The sequence below is a fragment of the Gouania willdenowi genome, chromosome 6, assembly GCF_900634775.1.
Source record: "Gouania willdenowi chromosome 6, fGouWil2.1, whole genome shotgun sequence".
In the NCBI taxonomy this organism is placed as follows: Eukaryota; Metazoa; Chordata; class Actinopteri; order Blenniiformes; family Gobiesocidae; genus Gouania; species Gouania willdenowi.
The window spans coordinates 27,961,747-27,980,732 of NC_041049.1; the positions used below are offsets into that span (position 1 = coordinate 27,961,747).

The window sequence follows — 18,986 nt, forward strand, 5'->3', positions numbered from 1 at the left end:
TGAGGTTTTCTGATGAGAGGAGCATGAAGGGCTCCGCCTGCTCCGTGCATGCTCCTCTTATAAGCCATGTGCAGCTCTGTGAGTGCAGCCTCTCAGCAGAGACCAAGCATTGCTGCATCAAACACACGGTAAGTCTGAGCTGCTCACACTTCACTGATGATAGAGTTAAACACAGTTAGCTCTTTACCTAACTCCATCACTACTGACACATGCTCAAACTACAGACAAACCAACAAAGGCATATCATGTATTATAACACTTTTAAAACATACTGCAAAGATACTCAATGTCTCTTCAGTGTAAGTACCAAGGTTAATAAGATAAATGCGTAGAAATTTTAACACTTAACTGCCCCAAAACAAATCAATAATTTTTCTACAACAGCAAAAACAACAAGAAAGTGTTTTACATCCTCTGGAAATCAATGTGATTTTTTTTCCCACTTTTTTTGTGTTTTTGTGTTTTTTTAAGTCATTATGCATTTTTCTGTGCAGTGGCTGTTTCATATTCCTTCCAAACATGTTGTGTATGGTTCCAGGTGAAGGAGAAGGAAATGTGAAGATGAATCGTTGCGTTCCACATATTGGAGACAGTAAATGTCCTTCTTCCTCTGAGACTCTGAAGGGACTCCTATATCAGACACCAGTCTCACGTGTTTTGTTAGCTTAGCACCTAGCACCAATCCCACACATTTGATTAGCTTAGCATGCAACTACGCTGGCTGAGCAGTGTCAAAGGCTAAAGGGGAGGGGCTACATTATCAAATCCACTTTTTTGGGTCAAACTGTGTTGGACTAATAACAAAAAATAAGAAATGTCCTATCTATGGAACTGTGTCTTGAACAGTGTGATGTTGAACCTTCAGAGTTCTCACACACACACACACACACACACACACACAAACACACACACACACACGCACACACACAAACACTGCTGAGATGATTCAGAATCTCCTCAGACAGACTTTCTGCTGTTGTTCATTGAAAGAATCCCAGAGTGACTTCGACTGTAAACACTGTACACAGCAGGCGTGCACTGCCTTAAAAGGAGGCCGCGACATGTGTATGTCTGTGAGTGTGTGTGTCCTGTCCTCCCTCTCCATGTTTGGAGATGTTCAGTCACACTCAGCCTCTGATTGATTGCTCACTGGTCTTTGGTATCCGTTTATTACTTCACACAAACATCTGCTTTCTACAGAGGCCTTCACCATCACTGTAATATAACGTCGCTGTAACGAAACATCAACAGAACATAACATCACTGTAACAGAATATCACTATAACTCGGGTGACCATATTTTGATTTCCAAAAAAGAGGACACTTGAGCCGACCTCGATATACTCAAAAAGTACTTGATGATTTCTTGAATCTACCTTGTACCGCTAAAATAAATATACAGTAATAAATAAGTTGTTATTCTCAAAAGATTTAAAAATGCAAATCTCTTTATAACAAAAACTTTAAAAACAATCAAAAATCAAAGGTGACTCATGTCAATCACCTTTATTATGCATTAAAATATTCAGTCCTAAAAAATCTTACATAAACCTTTTTAAAATCTCTCAGTCATTGAAACAATATGAGAAACATTGCCTCCTAGAAATTAAAATTATAACAAAACAAAAAAAAAAACTCAAGGCTTACAGTAAATAATCATTAAATATACAGTTCAATAAAAAACGGTGAAAGTTTGCATCACAAGATCCCATGCTGAATCTGACCCTTATTCTCTGTCTGTTGTCTGTGGAGGCAGGGAGGTGATGAAGTGTAGACCAGATGATAGAAACTGTAGAGGGTTCATTTATTGTCATTTCATTGCACATCTTCATCAAAGGGAAAACTGAAAGTGATGGAGAGAAATATTATTATTCAGATGGTCACACACACTGTGAGTACATGCAAAGTATTACTTATACATGCTTGTTCACGCACTGCTCAAACATAAACATAATGTGAAGGCTTGGTAATGTTAAATTAAATACACACAGTTTAAACTAACACACTATACTCTGTTCTAAAAACCTACCCACACACCACAAGAACACATATACATTTACATTGATGTACACAAAGTACAGGCTAGCTACACAGAAGCAGAATTACATTATTGATCCAGAAGTTGAACTTATCTTACAGTAAATTCCTATATACAAGTCTCGCCTCCCGTTCTTCTTTTGTTTTCAAATCCCACATTGAACCTCCATGGAGGTTTTATCATCCAGGAGGAACTTTCTGATTAACTTGATGATGATGATGATGATGATGATGATGATGATGATGATGATGATGATGATGATGATGATGATAGATATGAGGGTGGTGATGATAGTGATATGATGATAATGGTGATGGTGGTGATGATGGTGATGGTGATGATGATGATGATGGTGATGGTGATAGTGTAGGAGGATAAGGGTAGTTAATAATGGGTTATATGAATGAGGATATTAAGTATGATTATTAATATTAGCTCAACGAATTACTGGGTCCCACCTCTTAAAAAGAGGAAATATGTCTAAGTTTTTCTTTAGACTAAACAAAGTATTAAATCAGGGAAGTGAATTCTAACAGCAAATCTACACCATCATCACAGCTTTAATGAATCAGATGAATCAAAGATTACGTTTCACCTTTTATTTGCATAATCCAGTAAGAAACGAGAACAATGTGGTGATTAAACCATGATGAAATGCATTCCTAAGTTAATAAAAGTGAGGATTACATGTAGTAAAGTGAATCACTATTCTAAACTAATCTAGACTAACTATTGTAAAATCAAAGAATAAAATCATAACAAAGAGGGAAGACAGACGGGGGAAGAAGGACAAACATATATGTGGTGGATTGTGAGTGGAGTGTAAGCATGACGTTGTATTGAATGAGGTTGTATTGTAGTTTAAGTGAGTCAGTTCTGCTGGTCCATTGTTCACTGGTCCATACCTTGAGATGCGGTCTGGTTGGACCTGGAGACGTTCTGGGTTTGCAGGAACATTGTCTGTGTGGCAGTATAGCTGCGCTGGCGTGCCGCCGTTGAGTTCTGTTTCGTTTAACAGCAGCGTTTCTATTGGCCGATCCGCAACCCCTTCTGGGATGATCGCAGCCGGTTTCAGACTAAGAGGGACCACGGTTTGGTCTACGATTCAGATGTTGGAAGGTCGGCTTTCAGGAACGCTCTTTTGCGTCTTAGGCTTTCACTGCGAGCAAGGTTCTTAAAAAGTCTAACTGATGCAACTCCAAATAAAAGAAAAATGAAATGAAAGACTGGAAACATGAGGGAACACGTGTGAGCTTGAACGCCCGCGTCCAAAACTAAAGTTTTGGGCAGCGCGTCTTTTTTTTAAAAGAATTTGGAGACGCCTTTTGGAGGAGGTGTCTTGGTTGATCATTCTGAGATCATATCGGTGATTGGTCACTGCCTCTGCTTTCAGCTTGTGGGTGTGTCTCAAGTGTGGGTGTGAAATGGAATGACATAGACAACAGAGGGAGTTCCTAAACAAGAAGAATGTCTAATAATTAATTCCACATATTTCAAAACATCTTTTCAACATCATATCTTAATATATCATCTATTATGAAACATTTAGACACCAGACACGGCTGAAAAATAGCATAGTTAGTACTTAATAAACCTGAATGTCAAAATTCGGGTTAAGGAATTTTCTTTATCATATGGTTAACATTCAGTACCTTGAACTAAGCTTTGTGATGTTTTCTAGTATTTCAAGCACCTTTTAAATGATAAACATTTTAAAATAGCATTCTGTTGGTTATTGAATTACATGAAAAGAGTGGCATCGGACAGACAATATTTGCAATTTCAATTTCTGCAGGACCGTACCAGTAATCCTTTCTTTTGTGACTGTTCAAACAAGCACATGTTCTTTGTTCTCATTTGAGCAGGAGAGCTAGTGTTATCCTTACTTCCTGTGTGACCACTGGTTTGGGTTCTGGAGGTGACAACATCTGCAGGGGGTCGGAGCCGAGAGTTTGAAAACTTAGCATGTAAACATTGACTGACTGTTTCTTTTTGATTGTAATGTAGCAGAGAGGTGATAACAGGAGCAAAACTGTTCTTGGATTCTTCTGTTCCTTTGTTCGGAGAGGAAGAGGGAGAAGATCCCCCTGTGGGGCACGTTTGCATTTCACAGTTGGAGACAGACTCTCTGACTCCATTGACTGGTGAAACTAGTGTCCTAGGTCAAATATCAACTTGGAGGATTTGGTTCCCTACAATAGTTATGATGGTGGTGATAATGGTGATAATGGTGATAATGGTGATGATGATGATGATGATGATGATGATGATGATGATGATGATGTCTGACTTCAGCTGTGATGGATGAGGACTTTGACCGTAGGATGGAGATGAGAAGACAGAGGAGGGAGCAGATGCGCCTTGAAGCTGAAAAGTGAGTATAACGTTCAACAATCTTCACACCATTGTGACCACTGCTGACACTGCAGGTTCTGCTCACCTTCTCCTGATGTTCTCCAAACTGCTGATGTTTTAGTTAATAAATGAAGAAGATGAGTAAACATGTTTGCAGTATCACTTTCACCAATGATGAGGATGAGGAGGAGTCTCGAGAACGAAGGAGGAGAGCGAGAGAGGAGAGGAAGAAGATGAGAGAACAGGAAGAAGCTGTGATTGACACCAACAGGTAACAACCAAACAGCTCTGTGAGCTTCTTCATCTGCTCTATGAGGTTCTGACCCAAACATTCTCCTTGTGTTCTTCAGCGTCACAATGGATGAAACTTCTGAGGAGGGCTCAGCCGAAGCACAGGATGACCAGGATCTGCTGCAGCGCCTGGAGAAGAGAGAGGAGCGTCGGCAGATGAGGATGAAGGAAGCCATGGAGAGACAGAGGGAGCTGGACCCGACCTTCGCAACCACCAATGGCACAGAGTATGAGAATGTCTGTGAGGAGGACAAAAAACATGAGGAGGAAGAGATAAACAAGGAGGTGTGTGAGGACAAGAAAGTGGAGACCGTCTGTGAGGAGGACGACAAGGACGTCTGTGAGGAAGACGTAAAGGACGTCTGTGAGGAAGACGTAAAGGACGTCTGTGAGGAAGACGTAAAGGACGTCTGTGAGGAAGACGTAAAGGACGTCTGTGAGGAAGACGTAAAGGACGTCTGTGAGGAAGACATAAAGGACGTCTGTGAGGAGGAGGTGAAAAAGCTTATCATTATAATAGCTTTTAAAATTCAGGTATACACAAATCTGGATTTGTAAAACCTTAATCAAACTCTGCAGGAGTTCAATAAATCCAGGGCTGAGATAAGGATACATCTGTCATGTAAAGGTCCATTTGATCATAAAACCATCTAAAATCAAACCATTAAAACCATGTAAATTGAAAGCAGGAGTGGACACCAGACCTGACCTTACATAGTTCGGTAAGGCCATCAGAAGACGAGGCACATTTAGTTTTCACTCGTTAAAATTACATTTTGACACGTAAAAATTTTAATTTTAAATATTTGGAAAACTATTATGACATGTTTAACTAGTCAAAACATATTTACTGATGGCTTCAATTTAATTTCAGATATCAGTAATTCCTTTTTCACATGTACGAATAACAACTATAGATATCTACAATTGCATTTATACATGTTCGAAAATAATTGTAACTGGAGAAAGTATTTTCCCATATCAGATATCAATAATTGCATTCTGGATATGTCGGACATATCAGATTAAATGTTAAAACGGCTTATAGTAGCAAGCAATTTTAAAATTTAATCCAATATGTTATTTCAACCAGTGGGAATTCTGACTAGTTATGAGGAATTGTAGATATTGAAATAAAATTGATAAAGAATCTAATTTTCACTAGTTAAAATTACATTTTAGATATTTGTAATACAATTGTAGATATCTCAAATTCCATTCTTACAAATTGCAATCCCAAGATGACATATCAGTAATTTAATTTCGACTAGTCAGAATTGAATTTTAGATATCTACAATTCTATTTATGATATATGTAATGTAACAACAATTGTTGATATCAACAATGAACAGTGTGACTAGTGGGAATAGAATTGTAGATATAAAAATTGCAATTGCAATTAGTCAAAATTACATTGTGGATATGTCGACTTGGAATTACAACATGTGAAAATTTAATTATACATATGAATGGAAGTCAATGTCAATGTCAATCAGCTGTAATGAAGTTTCAGATATCTACAATGACAGTTTTCACTCCTGATAACTGAATTGCAATTAGTTAAAATTAAATTGTAGATATGTCAACTTGGATTTACAGCATGTAAAATTGAATAATATATACCTACAATCGCAAGTACCTCTATTGGTTAGAGGTAAAAATGGCTTGCCATAGCAACACAATCTCAACATACCTCGTTCTTTGTAAACAATTTTATTGAATTGGTAAAAAGTTAAAAAAAAAAAACTGAATATGGAGCTAAAGAGCAAAGTTAGATTATAGCTCTGAATGTTTGCATTAATAATATAAGAGTACTCAGGGAACGCAAACCTCCGCCAAGTTTACAGGTGTAAAGTCGGCACGTGGTGCTGCAGAACCTGTCAAATATCCACATTTGGCTCCAAATCTTGCTCTGGATACTGTATCTACAGTACGTCCTCAATCATCTCCAAAATATAACTCATTATTCATTTTGACATAGTTTATCAGCTCACCAAATTTCACTTAAATCCCTTCAAATCTTTTGAGACATCTTGCTCACAAACATCCACATTAACAGACAGACGGAAGGCAAACACCGCTAAAAACTTTAGCTTCTTAGCAGAGGTAATAACAATGTTGGTTGGTTAGGCTCCACATATCACTGCTGCCTACTGCTAGTCAGCTCTAGGCTCTGTGTCTGTGTTATTTATCTCCCGTTATTACAGTAAAATAGTGAGACCTCCAGTGGACAGATTCATGATAGCAGTCTCATTGTCTCATGTTGTCTGCGATGCTTCTGCTGTCTGTAGGAAAGAACTGAAGAGTCACACAAAGATATGGAGGAGAAGAAAGGAGCAGAAGGCGAGAAGGAAGAGGAACAAGTAGAAAAGGAGGAGGAAGAGGAGATGACCAAGGAAGACGAGCAGGAGAAAGAAAAGAGGAGGAAAAGAGATGAAGAGGAGGAGTTAGAAAAGGAGAGGAAAAGAGAAGAGCAGAGAAAGACGGAAGAAGAAGAAGAGGAGCAAAAGAGGAAGGAAGAGGAGGAAGAAAGGATGAAAATAGAGAAGGAAGAGAGGAAGAAGGAAGAAGAGGAAAAGAGAAAAGAAGAAGAAAGACTGAAAAGAGAAGAAGAGGTGAAAAAGAGGGAAGAAGAAGAACGTCTTGAAAAGGAAGCAGAGGAAAGGAAGAAGAGAGAGGAAGATGAAATGAAGAAGAGAGAAGAGGAGGAGAGAGAAAGGAAAGAGATGCAGGAGAAAAAGAGACGAGAAGAAGAAGAGAGGCTGAAGAAAGAGGAAGAAGAGAGACGAAAGAAGGAAACAGAGGAAAAGAGGAAGAAAGAGGAAGAGGAGAAAAGGAGAAAAGAAGTGGAAGAGAGGAAGAAGAAGGAGGAAGAAGAGAAGAAAAGGAAGGAGGAAGAGAGGAAGAGGAAAGAGGAAGAGGAGAAGAAAAGGAAGGAGGAAGAAAAGAAGAGGAAGGAAGAAGAGGAGAAGAACAGGAAGGAGGAAGAAAAGAAGAGGAAGGAGGAAGAGGAGAAGAACAGCAAGGAGGAAGAAAAGAAGAGGAAAGAGGAAGATGAAAAGAAGAGGAAGAGGCAGGCAGATGCAAAGAAGAAAGAGGAGGTAACAAATTTTATAATGATTAAATACAATAAACACAATAAACAAACAAACAAAGAACAAGAATATTCCCTTGCTTTAATTTCAAGGAGGAGAAGTTAAAGAAGTTTGGCTTTAAAGAAAAGGTAAGATGAGCACACTTTGCTGTTTCCTGTCTGTGTGACCCTACTGTGCATTCTTGTCATGTGTCTGTGTTATATCTATACAGAGTGAAGCACCAAAACAGTCGGTGGGACTGACTGAGAACAGGTTTAAGAAACCTCTCAGGTATGCTTCACCCATCATCTGTTAGTTAGTTTTAGTTAAAGGTCCAGTGTTATGCTATTTTTCACACATCTCCATTTGTTCTAAGAACTCCACAACATAGTATTTGAGGTTCATTTTCCCAAACTCGCCTGTTTTTCAGAGTTTTAGCCCTCTGAAAAGTCACTTTCATGACGCTTCTGAAAACAGGCTGTTTTTGGGCCTTCATGCATATGAGTAGGCGTGTCTGTAGACTTTATGCCTCGCTCTTGGAGAGGATTACTATAGCAATTGTCTTTTGCTATCCACACACTCTTGTTATTGTTTTTAGCCATTACAATAAAACACATGGATCACAACAGGTATGCCTGAAAAGCTTCCCTCACACTGACAGAGCCTGATTATATATAATTATACAACTGTTAGTTCTAACCATGTGATTTGATTGGACGACAGACATTCAAAGAGTGCTGATATAGAGCAACAACGCACTGAGGGGCGGATTCACTGAGATCTGAATTAAAGGATGGTAATTCAGTTGCGTCCCTAAATCCTTTGGTGACACTGTTTTCACACCTGCTGCAAGGAATTCACTAAGATAGCAGCAATGATTAGCGCACATGCAGAAGTGGTGGAGACCGCCCTATTTAAATGAGTGTTTTGCTCGCTCAATGTGGAATGGTGAGTGCACAGAAGCACACAATGACATTTGAGGAAGTTCAATAGAAGGAAGATGGGCTTCTCTGTCTGCTGCACAAACATTTAATAATGTAGAAAACTAAATAAACAAATACAAATGTGTGGGTTTTTTTTAAACAACCTAATGACATTTTTTTTCTCCCTAATTTAATGTGGCTGCTCCGTTAGGTCCTGTAACTTTGCTCTGATCAGTGAAAAACAGGCAGATTTGGACACGGCACTATTCAGTGACGTGCCGTGAGCACTAGGGTTGGGTAGGCAGGGCGTTGCAAATCGAGACCACCAATGTCAACACCAATGCCAATTTCATATGTTTCTGCTGACAAGTGTTAATTCAATTCAATTCAACTTTATTTGTATAGCGCAATTTACAACAAAGTCATCTCACTGCGCTTATCAAAATATGAAATTCATAAAAAGAAAGAAAAAACCCAACAAGATCCACATGAACAAGTATTTAGCCATCTAACAAAATCAACATTGTAAAACACCATTAAAGAAACACAAACAATTATTCAATACAGTCTCCATACTCTCCCAACAAAATATATCTCATGACACGGCAGAGCATCCATGGTTTGTTTAGGAAACAGAAACATAGAGAAAATGACAACAACTCAGATCAGCCTCAGAAAGGAGCATCCACAAAGCCAATCCTTCCTTTTGTACCATTCACTGTGGAAATGCAAACAATTTTCTGACCTTTCCTTTGCTGAAGGTCTGGTAGCTCAGCTGTTGGTCTCCCATTTTTTTAAAAGCTGTTGTTTTTCCTCAAAAGTAAGTCTCTCTGTCATCTCTAGCGCTATCATCCTTCTTGTAGTGTTATCCCGCCAAACGTAGCAGCAGCCACGTTCTATCAATTCACTAATGCTGTGTCAGCATTTTGTGCTTTAAATAGCTAAATATGACTTAAATGACTGAACATCGCTATTTCCTGGTACAGCAGCGATGCTGCACAGTCTCACTCCGCTGTAAGGCAGGAGGAGGCCACACCCTCTCCCAAAGGCCCATTGCTGCTCTGCCTCTGTTCCCATAGCGTGTTTTTATGTGTTAGCGCATGTGCAGTCAGTTCCCCAAGATGAAATCGCTATGCTGCCTTTGGACATAACCGTGCTATGCTAAATGCTATATGTACCTTCAGTGCCGGTCCTGAAATTCTGGGCCGGGCAGCAAAACCATTGCGTAGGCACCCCCCCCCCCCCCCCCAACCCCCGCTTTTTGTGCTAGCCTGGCTGCATCTTCAGGTCTGTGGCAGTGCTTGGATTTGTAGTAGCGGTTCTTGCACATACATTGGTCTACGATGCACTGGCACGCCTTGGACTGTGTGATAAAACTCGTAGTGGGCTTAATCTTAGACACGTTGATCCCAAATACCTGTTTTAGGTATTACCACTCACTCTTTCCCTCTGTCCACAGCCACCACCATTATACCTAAGCTTCACACTAATCACCAGACTGGCTTGATCACACAACACAATAAGCACAACATGCACAACTACAACTCCACATCTCACTCTCACTTTACAATAATCAACTCTTCCCCACCCTTCCATTTTCTACCTTGAATCTCTCCTCCTTGCTCCCTTCCCCCCCAACTTTAATTGCAATAGCAAAACATGCATTGCGGTCTTAAAAACATTGCACTTCTTGTAGTGTTGACCTTTGACAGCATATGCAGACAAGTAAACAGAAAAAAATAAAATAAAATAAATAAATTATAATTAAAACAAATAACCAAAATATCAATTCACCCTTGGGTAGGCACTGCCTACCTGGCCTACCTTGACTGCAAGTCACTGGTCCTATTGATCTGAGTTAATGCAGCAACACAGTCTGTCAGTCAGTTTGCACCATTTGAAGATGATTTACTGACCTCCATCCAGCAGGTCTGACCTCCTGAGTAGCGCTGTGTCATCTCACTTTCATATGTGAACATGGTGTCATCACTGCGTAAAATCCACATCTGATCAGCTGATTCTGGCCTGATGCTTCTTCTATCAACGCAACACAAGAGTTTGACGGTCAAAACATCACTGGAGCAGTGCGTCCATAGTGTCATGCATGAAGCTCCGCGCACAGCATCCTCTCTCAACCGCAGCGACACCAGACACCACACGCACCACCGCGGGTGTGCAGCATTTTTTTTCCATCTCTGCTGTGTTTTGTGTCAACATTCAGTGCATTGCAGTGACTATTTTCGGCGCATAAAATAGTCACTGCAAACATTTACTGATTTGATGAATTGCATTGCGTCCCATGCATTCATTTATTTGCATTTTCCCCTCCCATTTTTTTGCGCCCCTTATGAGATCCGCCTGCTTTACATATTCATCAGAGGGAAACATGCTGAATGGATTGAGGGCATATTTTTACGCGCAGAACACATGCAATCCTGATTTTCTGGAGTTTGTATCCTTTATTAGCAAGTGGAGCAATGTTTGCACATGTTTTAATACCCTAAACCTTTAGTGAATCCGCCCCTGGGACTTTTTACAGATCATACCACTCCGCTGTCCAGCTGATCTAAATACCATTAATTACCGCTACATTTTGGGCTACACACCACAGTACACTGTCACTATGTTCACACTGCATGTCTTAATGCACATTTCAATTTTTTTCAAAAACTCAGATTTTTTGTGTTGTTGTCGTTCCTATTACATATTAAATGCATCTTCAATCAGTTTGAAGTATGAATGGAAAGTGACGCGCATGTGCAGAAAAGCCAAATGATTAAATAAACAAACAAATCATTATCTCTTGTTACTTGTTACTGTTAACTAATAAAATGTGCTTGTAGAACTGTTGTATAAAAGCAATATCACACTTGCGGTCATGCTGTTGTTCTAAATATCAGCAGCCTTTGGCCTCGTGCCTATACAACCAAATCACACCACTACTGATATTTCATCACAACAGCACTCCCTCTTGTGTGATATTGCAAATCAAACAATTGTTTCATGTGTTTCTGGACCATTTTGTGTATTTTGTGTGTATTTCTGTGTGTCTGTGAGCAGAGACGAGGCGGAGGTGAAGCTGCAGCAGCTGAAGGAGAAGAGGAGCGAGGCGGAGAGCGAGGAGTTGGAGAAGATCAGACAGAAGCAGCAGAGCGCTGAGGCAGAGCTAGAGGAGCTAAGGAAGAGAAGAGAGGGCAGGAAGAAGGTCCAGGAAGAGGAGGAGAAGCAGAGGAAACAGGAGGAGGAGGAGAAGAAGAGCAGGGAGCAGGTGACCCATCACTTCTTAAGCTTACATTTTAAACCCATCACAGATCCACAGCATCATAATCCATTGCAGGAGGAGAAGAAGAGGATGAAGGAGGAGATAGAGAGGAGGAGGATGGAGGCAGCAGAGAAGAAGAAACTGAAGGAGGAGGAGGAGAACAACAAGCCAGTGTTTGCTCTCGGCACGAAAGGATCGTCCAAGGTAGAAGCCAACATTCATAATGACATGCTATTATTTATATTCATATCCTGAATAAATCAATATTCATGTTTAGTGTTTGCGTTGTTATCGTATTAATGATGCTTTCTGATTGGTCAACAGATCGGAGCGAAGGCGGAGTTTCTCAGCAAGTCTGCTCAGAAAAAGTCAGTCAGCACTTGGTATTATCAGTGCACTCAAACCCATTGTTGATACAATCGTCTACACATGTCCTACATGCAAAACGAATCCAATAAATGTTTCTGGAGGGTCAAAGGGTAAAGGGGTGGGGCTACATTATCAGGTCAAACTGTCCTATCACAGCAAAAATGAGAAATGAAGACATTTGACTTTGTCTCTCTGTCCTCCTTCAGTCCTCACAGCAGCGGATCGAGAGCCTTTCACACACCGATCATCTCAAAGATCGGTAACAGACTGGAACAGTATACCTCCGCCATCCAGGTGAGTGAATCTAGTCACAGCACTGCACTAACACAAAGCAGATTCACCACAGAGAAGCAAACATGCCAACACAGCTCCATTCAGGATTCATATTATCATCATCACAGTGAAATGAGACATGTTGTATTGATTATTAATTAGTCATTAATTATCATCATCACAGGGAAACAGGGAAGGTAAAGCTGGGAAACCACCTGTCTGTGACATTCCTGTAGGAGGAAGTCGGAGTGTTAAAAATCTGTGGGAGAAACAAAGCTCCGCTCACAGTCCCACTGTTCCTAACCAGGTGAGAGTGTGCGCACGTATCTGCATGTGCACGTCTGCAAAGAGTGCGACTGAGGATTGCAGGTTCTTGTTGGCAGGAGGCCGCAGGCTCCAAAGAAAACGTGGTGAGTCGGGTTAGCAGTCGGACAGCGCCCCCTGCAGAGCAGGAGAAAGCAGCAGCAGTAAGGCATCTCTGACCTCACTTTCTGCTGTCTGTAGCTGTATTTGTTAGTCACTAAACACCGAGTAAACACACACACACGCATATATGTACACACACACACACTGAGGGTGTCTCAGCATGGTGGTGACTCTTTAAGAGCAGCAGTTATTTAGAGAGCGTTAAAGTCAAGGCGTGTGTTTGTTATTTAAAGTGCGTTAACGGTGTACGTTTGGCGGACGCCTCGTCCTTGTCGGCAGCTGCTCGTCCTCGGACTTTTCTTACTTACATGACTCACATTGTTCCCCAGCAGCAAATATCACACACACATTACTGTGGAGTCAAAGGCCAACATGCTGCAGTTGCAGCGCCCCCTACAGGGACTGACTCTGAACACACTGAGCACAGAATAATCAGCAGCAGCCTAGTAAAGAGGACACACACACACACACGCACACACACACACACTTGACCAGTCGAGACCAGATGATGGAAACTGTGGAGGGTCAATTCATGGTTTACATGTTCCACTTTCTATGTACTTTAAAAGAATATTCATTTATTGTATATTCATTGCACATCTTCATCAAAGGGAAAATTGAAAGTGACGGAGAGAAATGTTCAGATGGTCGAACACACACACACACACACATACACACACACTCAGCAGTGTGAGTAACGCCTGACAGCTGTGCACACCTGAGAACTCCTTCATGTCCCACTGACAGGAAGTGAAACCTGAGGCTGCACCCAAACGCAACCTGTGGGAGAAGAAGAGCTCCACACCAGGGAAGGTAACACAAACACATAGCACACGTACACACACACACACATGCACAGATTAACAGGATGTTGCTTTTTTTCAGTTTACAAAGTAAAGACCTAAAGCAGGTGAGTTCTGTTTATTTGTTAGTTTGTGCCTCCATCACCCTGTATTGTACAGGATGAAAGCAGCCGCACAGCAACCCTCCAGGACATGCAGTGCATGTTTCAGTGTTTGATCTGATGTCTTGGAGTGTTTGGTTATGGTGTCATCCTGTGACCTCTCACTTCATTCTCCTTTTCCTCCTCAGCTGTCTGTCGGAGCACAGTTCATCCCTCAGGTCAGTTTGTACCACTGACACCAAAACAGGACCACTGTGTGTTGTTTATGACATCCTCCTCCTCTGTGTGTGTGTGCGTGCGTGTGTGCGTGCATGCGAGGAGTTTCTGCTGTCATAAAAAAAGCAGCTAAATTTAAGCTTAACCTTCTTCACCTCGACCTTGTTTCCCAGTATAAACACACATAGACACACACACACACACACACATTGTAGAGTGCAGCTGCTTGATTGTCACATTACGGGAGCAGCTTTAACCAAGATTACTGAGCTTATTCACTCATTGCCACACACACACACACACACACACACACAGAGAGAGAGAGACTTACTAAAACACTTACCTTATTAAAGACTTACATCCTTTAATAAAGTTCATTCATTCACTCATTCATTCCATTGTTTAAATCACATGACTTAGTTTGTGTGTTTGAATTCTATCTTAATATTCTATTTAAAAAACAATCATGTTTGGGCTATTTTATCATTTATAACCAAAGATATTACATTGTTGTTTAAAGTGATGCCCTTTTTTAAACACTGTGCTCTTTTAACTATTCAACCTTTATTATTGTTATTATTATTATTATTATGTTGATGATATATTTAATGATGTAGTCCTTAAAGGATGGGAAAGTGTTTGTCGACTGTGAGCTCAGAATAACGACCCCTCACACTGTAACAAGAGAGTGTGTGAAGGACACAGTTATTAGTACCTGTGTGCCAGCTTCAGCAGGGTGAATAAAGGACCAAATTAAATATAAAATCTGGCTCTGAAAGGTTTGTTCTTATTAAAGAAGTTGATCCAAAGCGTGAGACTTTCTCCCACAGCTTGAACATCCATGATGTGTCCACGTTCACATCCTTCTGTCCAAACTTGGGCTGAAAGTGAACTCGTTCCTCAGCACATTGTGCTCTGTGAACCCCTGTTTCTAATACCTCTATATCTGTTTGTCTCCCAGCAGGTGGCCGACTAATCATCATCGTCATCATCAACGTCTCCTTCATCACACTGTGTTTTTATGAGTTTCCTTTCACAAACACACAGAACCTAAAGTCTAATCATGAGCAGGATCTCTGACACTGTCCAACACTTTCTGATGCTAATGCTAATGTTAGCTCCCACCGTGCATGTTCAACTCATGTGTTTCTAAATGCTAAAGTCAGTGTCAAACTATGAACACGTGTTTACACAATGACCATGAAGAATATTTGTTAGTCACATAATTGAACTCACTGCTGAAAACCTATAATGGGAAACCACATTGACAGACTAACGGTATTAGAATTAATATGTTTAGGTATCCAAAAACACAGATTGAACTCGCCACACTGCAGAAACTCACACATGCACATACGCGCACATATATATTTAAAAACATACAGGTATGACCTTTATTAGAGCTGCACGGTTCATGAATCCTCAAACTGAATCAGAATTCATTAGCCCACATCCTCTGACAGGCTGCTGTGACAAACTGTGTCAAATGTTCACAATTTCAGATTCAAATATTGCAAAGACGGAGCAAAATACACATTAATCATGCAACAGTGAACTGTTACAGCTTCAGCACCCAAAGGTTTCCCCTTTAAACGAGCTGCGCCTCAAACCATAGAGAGAAACCACACAGCTGAAATGAACAGGAGACAGTAAAGAACATACACACTCACATAAAATATTATAAACACTATTCTACTGAGCAACACATGCACACACACAGTAATACAAAACAGTCACAGGGCACAAGGTAAAGAGGATGTAAAACACGTGTGGATGCTTCACTGTGTGTTTTATAACAAAAGTGTTTGTACGAATAAACACTTTAAACCACTGAAACATGGTCAGCATTCATCTCTGACATCACCTTACATTATTATGACCACACACACACACAGACACACACACAAATAATAACATAAGAATACAAAACAAACCACAAAATTACAATGAAATGATCTCATCAATGAGAGACGGTGGCCGCCATTTTGTTCCAAGTCTGTGACCAAATCTGTTACCCGACAAAATTGTGGCTTTAGCTTCTGTGGCTGAAGATGTATTTACTCCCCCTTAAACAGTTGGCAGTATACATTATGATGGCTGAAGTTCGCTAGTAAATCTGGAATCCAGCCACCATTGTGCAGAATATATCATAACTCTTACAGCATATGCTGAAACCAAAGTGCAAACCTAAATAATTGTGACTATCCCTTAAATACAGTGTAACCAACCCCTAAACTATGCTTTACACTCTGCCTGCAATTCTACAACACGCTTACACATGACCTGAATGATATTCACTATTTCATACAAAAGACGGATTGTTAAAAAATGAAAGGTTGTTGTTACCATTGAGAAAACATTCGTATATGAGTAATCAACAAAATCAATACAGCAGGGGTGTCAAACGCACGGTCCGCGGGCCGGATCAGGCCCACAAATGAGTTTAATTTGGCCCGTGGGATGATTTAGTTTAGCAGAATATAAAGATGAACTACATTTCCAATGGATGTCACAATAGCAATCCTGTTAAGCAAGCAGTTCATACCGGGACGAGCAGGTACAGCTGGTCCAGAGCAGGCGGAGCTACCCTCTCGTTCGGCCTACACTATTACGTCTTCTACAGCACCATCATTGCCCCAAAATGTTGCTGTCAAAAAAGAGAAAAGTGGACGCCGAGTGCAGAGTATTTCAAGAAAAATTGTCATCCTCCTATTTATTCACGTACTGTAAGTGAATGGGAAAGCTGTTTGTTTTGTGTGTTCACAGCATGTTGCAGTGCTGAAAGAATATAACCTACGTCGCCACTTTGAGACATGGTGACAAATACAACAGAAAAGAGAGAATGTGAATGAGTTGTTGGCGAGTCTAAAGAAACAGCATTCTGTATTTACTCAGAGTCGAGACATCAGTGATGCTGCAGTGAAAGCCAGCTACCTTATTACTCATGAAATTGCAGTGGCTTCAAAACCATTTAGTGAGGATGAATTTGGCTGCAGAGATTGTATGCCCTGAAAAGCGCCAGGCTTTTGCAAACATCAGCCTTACGAGGAACACAGTTGCAGAGAGGATTTCTGATCTTTCTGCGGAGTTGGACAACCAATTGAAGCACAAAATAAAGTCATTTATTGCGTTTTCAGTTGCAATTGATGAAAGCACGGATATTACGGATGTTGCGCAACTGGTGTTATTCATCTGCGGAGTTGACCACACTTTGAATTTCACCGAGGAGTTTGTGGAGTTGGTGTCAATGACGGTTACCACAACTGCAGCTGATATTTTCCCTGCACTTGTCGGTGCACTGGACCATGTCGGAGTGGACTGGTCCCGTGCTGTCAGCCTGGCTACACACGGTGCGGAAAAAAGACAGGTGTTGTGACAAAGTTTAGAGATTAAGTGCAGACGGAAAATGGAGGACGTGATTTTTGGACTTTTCACTGCATTTTGCATCAGGAGGCTTTGTGCTGCAAGTCATTAAAGATGGATAAAGTCATGAAGGTGGTCGTCCAAACTGTTAATTTCACCCAATCAAGAGGCCAGTCAGCGCCAGTTTAACAGCTTTCTGAGAAAGAAAGACAATAACTATGGCCTGCCGTACCACACTGAGGTAAGATGGCTAAGCCGAGGTGCTGTGCTGAAGCGTTTCTTTTATTGAAATTGAACAGTTCATGGACAAAAAGGACAAACCCGTGTTAGAACTTCAGTCAACAGAATTCATGCAGGACCTTGCATTTATGTTGGATGTTAGAGAACACGTGAATAACTTGAACAAAATGCTACAAGGGTGCAACAAAGTTGTCACAGAATTATGAAAGCATATGTGTGTTTAAACTGAAGCTGTCATTGTGGGAGGAGCAACTGGCAGGTGGTGATGCAGCTCACTTTCCTTGTTTGAAAGATTTGTGCGTGGATCAACATGCTGCAGACATGAAGCGGTACAAAGATAAAATAACGGGACTATTGTGGGAGTTTGAGCAACGCTTTCAGAATTTTGATGATCTGGAGAAAGACTTTGAGGTTTTTTGCTCACCATTCAACATGAATGCCTCTGATATGCCCGTCAACATCCAACTTGAAATACTAGACTTGCAGTGTGACTCAGATTTGAAGGGCAAATTTGCAGCTGGCTTGGACACATTTTATCAGTATCTTTTGCCAGGTTACCCCAACTTGACAGCCCTTGCTGCAAAAATGTTCTGCATGTTTGGAACCACATATCTTTGTTTTTTCTGTAATGTGCATCAATAAAACTAAGCTGAGCTCAAGACTCACACACAAGCACTTAAATAACATCCTGACATTGGCTGCCACTCAGGATGTAACGCCTGATATTGATGCACTTGTGAAAGCTAAAAGATGCATGGTTACTTGAGTAAAATAAGCACTGGGTAACCCTACTTAAAATGCAACACCCTAATATAGTTCGGTGAAAATGATTGTCTTCTGTGGAAATTTAATGAAAGTGAACAATGTCCATTCACTGTAATGGTGTCAGTCGCTTCAGTTCATAAGTTTGGTTTGTTAATATTGTTCATGCGTTGCACAGCTTTTATTTTTCTATCAATAAATGGTGGAGCTTAAAAGACAGGAAGTAACTCAACTGTCTTGAACAGATTCTACCTCAGTTTGTATGGTTTCTTGTGTTAGCACAGGATTAATATGTGAAAGATATTTGATAGCTACAAGAGTTGTTTTATTTATTTATTTATTTATTATTTATTTTGTATTTTGTTCAGTCCCTGATAGGATGTGATTTAAGTTAAATGGCTTTGTAAATACACTGAGACAAAGTCCAAGTTCCAATCACTGAGGCATTGTGTTCTGGAAATTGTGCCAATTTTTTTCTTTTTTTTTTTC

General features: G+C 40.5%; 1 protein-coding gene across 4 annotated transcripts; it reads left to right on the plus strand.

Moving 5' to 3' along the window:
• LOC114464849 (caldesmon-like) lies at positions 1 to 15,963 on the plus strand. Of its 4 annotated transcripts, none has more exons than XM_028449469.1 (17): positions 1 to 128; positions 4,334 to 4,412; positions 4,551 to 4,664; positions 4,744 to 5,179; positions 6,977 to 7,786; positions 7,873 to 7,908; positions 7,992 to 8,050; positions 11,743 to 11,950; positions 12,020 to 12,148; positions 12,269 to 12,312; positions 12,520 to 12,607; positions 12,771 to 12,893; positions 12,970 to 13,053; positions 13,760 to 13,825; positions 13,898 to 13,922; positions 14,105 to 14,134; positions 15,094 to 15,963. In XM_028449469.1, exons 2-15 carry the CDS (start codon positions 4,339 to 4,341, stop codon positions 13,907 to 13,909), a joined length of 2,283 nt encoding a protein of 760 aa, XP_028305270.1. In that variant the 5' UTR covers positions 1 to 128; positions 4,334 to 4,338; the 3' UTR covers positions 13,910 to 13,922; positions 14,105 to 14,134; positions 15,094 to 15,963. The 4 variants fall into 4 exon arrangements, with proteins under 4 accessions (XP_028305270.1, XP_028305272.1, XP_028305269.1 ...); XM_028449471.1 differs by having other exon boundaries at positions 12,970 to 12,996; positions 15,097 to 15,963; XM_028449468.1 differs by having other exon boundaries at positions 8 to 128; positions 15,097 to 15,963.
• The last annotated feature ends 3,023 nt before the right edge of the window (positions 15,964 to 18,986 follow it).